This window comes from Glossina fuscipes, unplaced genomic scaffold (genome assembly GCF_014805625.2).
Source record: "Glossina fuscipes isolate IAEA_lab_2018 unplaced genomic scaffold, Yale_Gfus_2 0, whole genome shotgun sequence".
In the NCBI taxonomy this organism is placed as follows: Eukaryota; Metazoa; Arthropoda; class Insecta; order Diptera; family Glossinidae; genus Glossina; species Glossina fuscipes.
This window is the reverse complement of record NW_023998414.1, coordinates 13,791,933-13,803,437: the sequence shown is the minus strand read 5'-3', so window position 1 is coordinate 13,803,437 and position 11,505 is coordinate 13,791,933. Positions and strand designations below refer to the sequence as shown.

At 29.6% G+C, this 11,505-nt stretch overlaps 1 protein-coding gene across 1 annotated transcript in view; it reads right to left on the bottom strand.

The window, feature by feature from the left end:
* LOC119640244 (tryptophan 2,3-dioxygenase) overlaps window positions 1-3,796 on the bottom strand; it is an 8,396-nt gene extending 4,600 nt beyond the window's left edge. The window contains exons 1-2 of the mRNA XM_038038141.1: window positions 3,709-3,796; window positions 3,421-3,581 (exon numbers count right to left, since the gene is read on the bottom strand). Coding sequence (XP_037894069.1) covers window positions 3,421-3,581; window positions 3,709-3,737 — 190 coding nt within the window. The 5' untranslated portion in view covers window positions 3,738-3,796. The remainder of the gene's footprint in view (window positions 1-3,420; window positions 3,582-3,708) is intronic.
* Between the last annotated feature and the right edge of the window lie 7,709 nt (window positions 3,797-11,505).

The following is an 11,505-nucleotide window of genomic DNA, read 5'->3' as shown; positions in this document are numbered from 1 at the left end:
AGTGGTAGAGCACTGGTCTTGTAAACCAGTGGTCGTGAGTTCAATCCTCACAGGAGGCATTTAGATATGTGAGTATGGGTTGGCGGTCCCTCTGCCCTCTTCCTTGTTTTTTGTTTTTAATAAGGAGGATTTTTTAAACATTTATTTAAAAAAAGTTTAGAAAAGTAATGTAGCAGTGTAAAGCGTATACTGTCTCTTTATGCTGCACGACTTAATGAACTGAACTATGCTTACATATCTGTGTCCTTTTACATGTCCAGGCAATATCAAATCTGTGCTTTTCGTTAAAAATATTGTTTTAAAATATTCTCGACTGCGCCAGGGAACGAACCTGAGTGTGCTGACTTGATAAAGCGTAATTTCAAAGTCTTCTTCTTCAATACGAACAGAAACAGTCTATTAGGTAGGTTTGCAATGCGTACAATGTGTGAAAATAAATAACATGACAGATGCGTGACTACATCGATATTTAATTTGCAATCAATCTTGTGAATCTGTTCTATGTTAGATATATTATGCATTCGATGATATTTGATGCAATTTAACTTGCTTGTACGCGCGGAGGTGTTTTATATTTCAGTTTGGATGCGGCATTAGCGATCTCATAAAATATATACGTATGATATGTGATTGATTGGTAGGATATTCCGGATGCATAGACATAAGTATCAATGTCGGTGTATGCGTTCATTTGCTTCTTGCCTCATTAATAATTTTGCTCTTCGCTTCTTCTCAAGATTTATTTACTTTTATTTATTCACTCTTTTCAAAATTTATTCGAAGATTGTGTAAAAATTTTTAAATATTTTTGTAAATTATTAAAATTCATAAGAGAATCTAATCGAAATACTACTAAACTGCGATATTTATAAGTTTGTATGATATCATGTAAAACTATGACTTACCTTTAAGCCAATATATGTTATGTTTGCATTAATTATTCATTTTTGACATAACTCCATTTGTACTGACTGAACTTTGACTAAAATATTGGCTTTAGAGAGGGCCTTTGATGTTCAGCACGTTAAAGTAACGCTTTATAAATGTAAAATATTGCATTAGATTGTAAGCATAGGAGTCGAACAAATCGTCATTAATAGCGACGTTCTATATTCCCTTAAGAATTATTTCCACTCGGTTTTAAATCAATATCTTTCACAAACTGGATAATGTATATATGTATATATATATATATATATATATATATCATATTTGTATATATATATATATATATATTGATACAAACACTTGCGAGAATGTGATTGCCTGCTACAAAGTCCAATTTATGAGCTCTTATTTACGGTAAGCGTATATTGGAAGATCGTAATGTAATATAAACTCATCTTCGAACCTATATCTCTGGTTATATCAACTTATATTTTTTTTACTTTTATTAAATTATAAAATAAATGAAAAGTTTTCTTTTATTATTTCTTTAATTATACTCTACACCAGTTGCGGCAAAGTTGATGGGGATGAATCTGACAACATCTAGAAAGATTTGAGATAGATCGATTCGGAATTACTTTTTGAATCTGCTTAAGATTGCCTATCTGTCTATCCGCCTGACCGTTTGATGTCTGTCCATATAATGCAACTGTTTTTTCACACGGCAGATGCTTTCTTTAGAAATACACAAAGGCATGGTTTTCACGAAAGTCCTCACATTGAAGGAATCCTCATATGCATTGGTATCCACAAAATAGACTCACATTAAAGTATCATTAAAGTATCTTAAAAATTGCGACTTGCATAACCCTTCGGCATAAACCCTTCTGTGTGTTACATATTTCCTGTCCCATTAATTGTGTAGGGTATAATGACCGAAATAAAATAGAGATAAATTTAATTAAATCCACTTAAGAGCTTACGTTGATTAAGCGAATATGAAGTGTTCGCGGGAAAACTTTCGCTTAAATTGCTGAGAAAGCAGTCATAACCTCTTTGAGAAGGTAATGATTTGTTAAAGAAATTCGTCAATTAACTGAATTTGAATTCCTTTCAAAGCCAAAATATATTATATAGTTTCTCATTGGAAATTCTAATTAAACTACCCGCAGCAATGTTTTCAGATAATTTTCTAGTAAGAGTCTATGATGAGGTGCTTGCGTTTTTATAAATATATGAAAAATGTAATAAACACGAAACGGATATCTATTTCAGATTAAATTCAAATTTTGACTTTTGACGCATCATTACAAATTTTAATCCTGATGTCTTACTCAGCTTACTAAAAATGTATTATATGCCAAAGTTAAACTTTCTAACCAAGGGCCGATGAATTTAATGGAGTTAGTTTTCGATTAAAACGGCGGCCTATAACGACGATGGGGTGAAATATGTGTGACATAATCCCACCGCACTCCCACGGTCTCTTTAGATATCTATTTTTGAACATCAGCAACTTTCTTTAAGTTATTTTTTTTTTGTTTTAGCTTTTCCTCCTATATTGCTATTTCGCTTTTTTGCAATTTGTAAGGAAGAGTGCAAAGAAAAGCGAAAAATAGGCCGACAATTATATTACAGTAATGAATAGCGTGTTATACTAGTTCTTGATGAATGTCCACTGCCAATAGCAATGGTTCGAGTTTATCTAAAATGTTCACCCTCGAGTTCCACTTTTGCTGGTCGCAAACGAGTTATTAAAACTATAGTCAACGTATCGTAGCAACAATGATATGAAGATAGTAAGCTGGAATTTGGCGCAAATATTCTCTAATGGGGAAAATGGTCTTAAGAAACGACTCGAAATGTTTGCGTATTTTTATCTTTTTTTATTTTTTTATTTTTTTTTTATAAAATGACCAATCAGTGAACGGATGTCCACTATATGTGTGATAAGGCCGTAGCCAAAAAGAATTAGGGAAAAGGAAAGAGAGTGAGAGTGGCTGCAGGCTGGTGGACGCATGCCCAACCGCATAGCTACAACTAAATATGCTCTACCGTACTGAGAATTGAGCCCACGAACATAGACTTGGTGCTCGCGGTTCTTATCAACTCGGCTATCAATAACTTTCGATCTGTTTTTGTCATATAAATAAATGTCGTTTGCAAAATTTTCGAATTTTATATGTTTTGTAATCACACTTTCTTTTTTTTTTTTTTTTCTAAGATTAGAACTAGAAAAAAATCAATTTAACCCACGTGGTTGCTCTAGTGTTCTAGCTCATGCGAAATTTATGCAATTTCGAAGATCTTGAATATATATTTTAGGAGTCTTCAAATGAACGAAAAAAACTATAGTTTAGGATGAACCGGATGAAAACTTTCATATATGTAAATATATTTCTTCGTTGTGTGTTCAAGTAACTGCATTAAGCATTGAACATATAAATAAAAATTTATTAATGATTTTCGCTTTTAACAGTGAAGGAGTGAAAGAGTGTTTCTGCGGTAATAATGCAACTTTTTCTAACAAACCTTGATGAGTAATAATGAATAGATGCTCGTCGTGTACGGATTGATTATTCTCCTTTGATAACATATGTTGAGAATTTAAAAGTTTATCTAGCATCAGGTATTCGCCGTAAATTTTTCCCACTTCATTATTGAGAGGTATAGCGTTATCATCATGTTCCGATCTAGAGAAAAACAATTTTTTTTTTTGTTTTTAATTTTTCCAAAAACTAAATCTAGACACATATGTCCACATATATTTATATATATATATATATATATATACACACACACACACACACACACACACACCCATTTGTTGAGCCATAAGGGCAACTCATGACTGATTAAATTTTTTTATTTGTTTTCCTTTTTTTATTTATTTATTAATTTTTATTAATTTATTTATTTATTTATTTATTTGATTTTCTTTTCTTTTTTTTTATAGAAAGCGTAGAGTGGTACTATGACAACGGAACTTATAATTTATTTTTAATTTTTTTTTTTTTTTTTATTTGTTTTTTTCCTTTAATAGATTATTTGTAATCTTGAGTCAACCGATCGATTCGAATGTTTAATTAAAACTGATGCTTGTGATAATTTCATTTTTCGTTTAAGATTTACTTGAAATTCAATCGCATTTACTAGCGCGCACACTTTGTTGTACTGAGTGCTTTAAAGATTTTTACGATTATCTGCTTTTTTTTTTTTGCTTTTTTTCATCTCACCCTGCACCACTTATGGTATAAGGGCATATTAAGTTGATGCAGATGTATGCAACGTGCAGAAGGATTTAAGATAGATCCATTTCCTATTATACTGATCGAATCAGAATTGCCCTTGGAATCGATTTAAACATTTCTGTCCATCTGTCCCGCATGTATTTTTGTGATCAATCGACGGCCGTGTTGAAAGTATTTCGATAAAATTTGCTAAGCTGACTGGTTTTGATCTAAGGAGGAAAGCTGCTTGAAATGCTTCAGATCGGAACACTATTGCGTCCACTTACCCTTATAACGCCTTATTTCGAAATGTCTTTATATGAATGCCTGTATTAAACGAAATGATGTAGGGTATTATATGATAGGCCGTGGCCTACTACAATACTTTTACTTGTTATTTATGTTGTTATTTTGCTGTTCGTTGTTCCTGATTCATCCATTTACTTATACATGTACTTATTGCTTTTACATATTGGTTTCTTCTATCGGTTCTGCAAGATTGAGTTTAAGTGAATGTCGTTTGCATTACTATCAGTTAAGTTGAACTTCTTTTTCAAAAGACATGTGATCTTATAAGCTCCTACAAAACTTATATAAGCACTTGTTTCACCTAAACACCCGGAATATTTTATTACAAGACTCTTCCTGCTTGACAGAAACCGATTGGTATCGATCTGCTTAAAAGCCGATATGTATTTAACTTGTTTTATTTCATCTCTAGTTCAAGTCATTAAATTGTTAAACAATTAAGCGGTTCTTATTTGTAAAAATTTCAGATTTACTTTACACGATTTTACGGCTTATACGGCTTAGAAGTTAATAAGAATCTTGACTTAATTGATGTATGGTTGTTTAATACGATTGTTTTTGTTTTTTTTTTTTTGGTAAAATTAAGGTACATAATAAAAAGTGGTAGCCAAAATGATCATTTTCAATAAACGATAAACATATAATAAAAAGTAAATGTCTTGTACATGAAGTACGCATAAATCAAAAAGCAAGCAGTAGTCTATGAATGGGGCAGAAATTTTAAAATATAAATTAAAGACAAATTTGTAAGTACGTAACTAGAGAGCAGATTTTTCGATCGTAAAAGTACGACTGATAAATGCTTAAATCGTCCTTAAAACTCATATAAGGAGATATGAAAGGGGATCATACGATAAATTTGATGAATTTACAGATATGCGGAAGTAGACATCGCCAGAAAGAACGAAAACCAATTTATTTCATATAAATCGAATCGAAGTTTTTCACATAGTAGACAAGAAACAAGAAAATAAATGACAAACAAACAACAAATCCAAGAGTAATGGATTTAAGTTTCGCAGTCATACAACAGTTTAGGATATGTTTATAAAATGTTTTAAAATTATTATTATTATTATTGAGAAGAAACGAATCTTTTAATCTTATCTGAAGACGCTACTCACATCGACTAGTGATAGATGTGAAGTAGTCTTACAAAAAGAAATAAAAAAAAAAAAAAATAAAAAAAAAAAACAAATTCAAAGAGATTCTTGTAATACATATATCTTCGCAGTTGATTCGAAAAGAAGGCAAAATGATGCGATCAATTTTATATGACATAAAATCATTGCGATAATTCTTTTTTATAATAAAAATTCGTAACTTCTTCTTTCTAATTTAATACATATCAATAGCAATTTTTTATGTTCATAAAAGTTTAACAATAAGGAATACGATCGCCACTTGACAATGATAATAAAATAAAATCAAATACTTTTTTTTACCTTAGTACATATCGTTGCGGTAATCGAAAATAAGAGGTATCGCAAAAGGGCCAAATATTTTAATATTTATACCGCATCATCGGTATATTCATTTTGTCAAAACGTTTGCAACGTTCAAAAGAAACCAACTGCGCCCACTCCATATTCTAGAGAATACGAATTTTGTTCTTTTACTCCTTTTGTTTTGTTTTTTTTTTTTTTGGCGTAAACGCTGACGAATGAATATAAAAGATTCGGTCCAGATCGAACTTAATTGTCTTTTTTTTTTGTTTTTTGTTTTCTTTTTCTTTTAATAAGACTCAATTTCCCTTGAATAATTTTTAAGATTTTTGCTTTATTAGAAAATATTTATAAAAAATTAATGGGCGACAATAATATATATTTGAGAAGCGGCCGTTTTGATGTTTGTTCACATTGTATGAAACATGAAATTATTATTAGGATATCTTCACTATAGTGACTTCTCTTTGTTGAACACATTTTCGTATATATATGACACAACGGTATCTTATCACACTCTAACGGCACATATGTGTGACATATTTGTATCAGTTTAAAAAATCGTGAACAATTTTGGATGTTTCCCGCGGGCAGCCCTGTTAGCGATGGTGTTGATGAGGTCGACGCTTGTTAACTGACGTAAATATCACATTTCAAATATATATTGATCATACTGATAATGTAACAGTTGCTAACTAATAGCATATATATATCTTACTACCATTCTATCTTACTACCAAACATATCATATATATATATATATATATGCACAATTCTGATAATTAGTCATGATGATCGAAATGGTAATCAGCACTGGCACACGATCTAGAAAGGGAGATACGATAGATTTCAAGGAGGCGGTAGTGGGTAGCAATTAATTGTATTCGTAAGTGAGAAGTACCGGAGTTCGCCTTCTCCACAAGCTATAAAAGTCTAGATGGAAATCCGACCTTGATTTGCTGGAAAAATCAGAATTTATTTATGCTGTAGTAGAAATTCCCAAATATAGTCATTCGCTTCATGATGACCTCAGTCGTCGTTGTGCTCAGTTATCTGTTGTGCACTGCGCAGAGAGTTGCGACAAGTGGCATGAGTCAAGATTAATTATCTTGAATAATCTATAACAATGATCTGTTTTTCGTAATACGCTTCTTTTATAAGCATTGTAATCCGTTTTGTGTAATTAATTACTCGATTTTAATTTAACTGTGATAATACTCGCATATTAACAAAAACTACTTAAACTCTCTGTGTACGTATTTGGTTTTTATAAACTTTTTAGTTATAACAAATGCTCGGCCGGGCCCCAGCATTATTTACCCTACGCCAGGTTACATTTATTTATATAGCAACTTTTCAAGACAAGGCTTTATATGGGAATTGATCGCAAAAGTTGTTCGTTTCGAACGATTTTTAATAGCGTTCCTTCTCGGGTCAAAACTTGTAATCGTAACAAATATCTTAGAAATTACGGCTCATAGATTGAAGATAAGGACGCAAGGCGGTATACGGACAGACGGATGGATGGAAGTTTAGATCGATTTTGAAAGTAATACTGAATCAACCGATACTATAAGATGGTGAGTCAATTTCATATCCGTTTGCGTCTTGTGTACATCCTTACAAATTTAATATATACTTAGATCACAAGTGATGTATAAATTGTGAAATTGAAAAATATATCGGTCTGATATGTTCCTCTATCATAATTTTTCCTACACCGTCAATTTCATATCATATAAATCCGAAAATTATCTGACGATATTAAATCGAAAGGTTACCTTTAGCGCATTTCCTTATTGCATTTATAATGAGCTTATTCGTGCTGACGATGTGCAAAACTTTGCCCCTACGTTGATGATGATTCTGCAGTAACACCGATATATATGAATTATAAACGAAGAGCTTTAGAAATATTCATTTAACTCATATTTAATAATAGGCGCACAGTCAATTTACTTTGTTTGTGTTAATAGCGATTTCATATCTAGCGTAAGATCATATACTCAGTTGTATTTTTCTTATTTATATATATATATATATATATATATGTATATGTATATATATATATTAAAGCATGCAAGAGATATTTCTATCTTCGTTCTTTTCACAGCAATATGAAAAGTAATTATTGGAAATTTAATGAGAGAATGTTCATCAAGGTCAATAATTGCGTTCAAAAAAAAAAAAAAAATGCAATCATATTTGAATGCTTCAACGAAGAATTACCCTGAATTGCTTCAGTCATTCATACGTAAATCAACAACATTTCAGGAGAATCATTAAAGACGATAAAAAAATATTCCTGTAATGCCTTTTATTAAATTAATATTTATATTTACATATAAACTATTGTATGAATAAAAGTCACGGTTTTCCTTTAATTATTTAAATATTTAAGAGTTCTTTACTCAGTCATATAGTATATAGAAGTACGTATACATACATATACATAGTACATATACATATATACAAACATACCTACATACATACATATATACATACATATATATATACAATTTAATATATATATATATGTATATATATGCAGATATTTGGATTTTTTTTCAATACAATTTCTTTTTCCAATTTCTATTGATGTATGTATGTATGTATGTATGTTTGTATATATGTATATATGTTTGTTTGTTTGTTTGGTTTTACTGTAATGAAAATTATTATTATATATCATAAATATTAAATATTTTAATTATTATAATTTTTTTATTTATTTAAATTTAGTACTATTCTTACTACAGTTGTTAGTAAATTGTAAGTGTTTCTCTTTTCTTCTTATAGATTACACCATGCATTAGGCGCAGACTTACATTGTCATTACAATTATTATTATTATTATTATTATTATTCCATTCTCTTTTGTTTCGTTTGTTAAATTCAATTCATTGTAATTTTTACTTTCGGCTTAAATCATAAATAAATTTTATAATGTTTACTTAGAATTTATATACGTCATATACAAGTACATAAAAACTTGCAATATGCTTACTTGCTTGTCTCTAGTTATATATGATTTAATTATATATAGTATCATAATGTGGGTAAACTATCCGCTAGAGAAAGAGAGTGAAAGAGAAGGAAAGAAAGAAAAAAAAAGAAAGAATGAGAGAGTGTGAGAGAGAAAGAAAGAAAGAAAGAGAGAGAGAGAGAGAGAGAGAGAGAGAGAGAAAAAGAAAGAGTGAGAGCGAGCGAGAGAGTTAGATATAGAAAGAGAGTGATGTGTATGTACGCATGAATATATCTATGAATGTATGTATGTATGTATATATGTATGGATTTTATGGCTGTTTGTTTACACATTTCTAATCAAAGAATTTTCTCACTAGCAAACGTGATATAAGAAAGAGAGCGTTTATGAGTGACAAACATAAGAACATATAAAAAGTTTGCTTTAGTTCTGTTTTGTTTTTATTCTTGTCTGCAAGGGAGTGCATTTATACTCAAAAATTTATATTGAAAGGATTAACAGTTTTTTTGTTTTGCATTTTTTTTTTTGTTTTCTTTTGGATTTCATTGCTTTTTTTATTTATGATACAAACAGAATGAGCGAGAGAGAAAGACAGTATGAATGCAGATGATTTTTATTTATTTCTGTTTATTATATACCCACCACCAGAGCATGTGATGGTACACTAAATAGATCATGCTATTGGAAAGATTCGGAATTAATTACTATAGGTTCCATTAGACATATTCGCTTAACTCTAATTTTACGCGGTATTTATATTTCTTTTTATCCGGCATCCGGATCGAAACAGAATTTTGTATATTAATAAATTTTTTTATCTATTAATCCATTCATTGCTTTTTTTCCATCTGTCTATCAAATTTTCCAATTCTCGACTCGATTGGTCTGTCCACCTGTTTGTGTCCATTCGTTCGTTGGCCGATTTAATCTATTGTGTATTATTTACTTGTATATCTGTTCATCCGTAATCTGTTTGTCGGTCCATCTGTCTGCTCGGCTATATGTCTCTGCCTTTTTTCTCTCTTTTGTCCACATCTTGTCTTCTCGTCTCTAATATTGGGATTTAATAAAAAGGTTAAAATTCGAAATAAAAACTTAAAACCTTTCACACATATCTTTAATATACTATGTACAAAATTGAATATCAACAGAATCTATTATATACGATACGTTCACAACATTTATTTATGCTGAATTGATTTCAAAAGCAAAATCGAAAAAAATTTTTAATACACTTCCACCCATCAGAACTTTAAATTTTATAAATAATTTCAATCTAAAGCTAGGCCGTTCAAACATTTAACCGCAATTGGCGGTTAATTGGATTGGTTCTAAGTTATCTAGAGAGCCCGTTTTTGGTGATGGGTATCGAGAAATCGCCTCTAAGGCAAATATATAGCTTTCTTTCATTCTTTATCCTTTAAGCGTCCATTATGTTTTTAATGGTGCGTTAAAAGAAAATGTTCATTATGTAATTCTTAATTAGTAAATTCAATTAATTAATTAATTATCTAGAATGCATTGGTTATTGTTGTTGGTTTCAGTTGTATTACACATCTATATATGATTCAAAAAGTTTTGCATTTTAATTCATTCCTCTATATAGCCCTAAAATTATACGTATATATATATATATATGTATATATATGTGTGTAGAAATGATGGTCTTCGCCTATGTGTTATATATTACAAATATGTTGTGTTTGTGTAAATGTGTGAATTGTGTTTTATATTATACATAATTTAAAAAATATATATACTTTTTCTTTTCGTTTTGTTTCTTTTAAAACTTTTTTATTAAGAATTTATTGTATAATCCTTGTGCTGCATTACATTCAAAAGTTGATGCCAGAGAGTGTTTTCCTTTTTTTTTTTTTTTTTTTTTTTTTTTTTTTTCTTGTTTAAATTCCTAACGTGATTTATTCTATGACTATATGTATACTGAAATACATATATGTATGTGGTTTTTTCAAATTTAGAGTTTTTGCATATGATTCTAAATATGTATAGACTTAAATGAAAGTCATCTTCGTTATCTATATTATGTATATGTAGGTTTTATAGAAATCTACAGTGTCTTTTTTGTTTTTATTTTCTTTCTATTTTAACTGCGTTTCAGTGTATGTTTTGTATAGATTTTACTATACTTATATATTTAAGTTAAGATTGGAATTTCTCTTAATTTGTTTTATTTATGTTTTTAGATTTTTATTTTTATTTTTTTTTTTTTTTTATTTTTGGTTCTATGAGAGAATTTCTAATTCAAAAACAATTTTAATTAAACTTTTCTTACTTAATACATAATTGGAAGTTTCCTTACATGCATTTGTTGTTTGCAAATTCTTAAAACTATAATCATAATAATTTTAACTAAAATTAACCATACATACACAAACGTGTACGTAGGTATGCATGAATTTATGTATTGATGTATGCAATTTATCTTTGGCACCAAACAATTTCTTAACACTTGTAATACTAATAGAAAATACTCGAAGAGTAAAGAAAAATAGTTGAATCGAATCTTCAAATAGCCTTCACATGTATACCAATATAGATTCTTATTTAGCGGAAGACTAATACTAATGCATTGAAAGAAATATGAAAAATAATGGGAATCCTATGAAGTTTACTGTGGAAGATAATA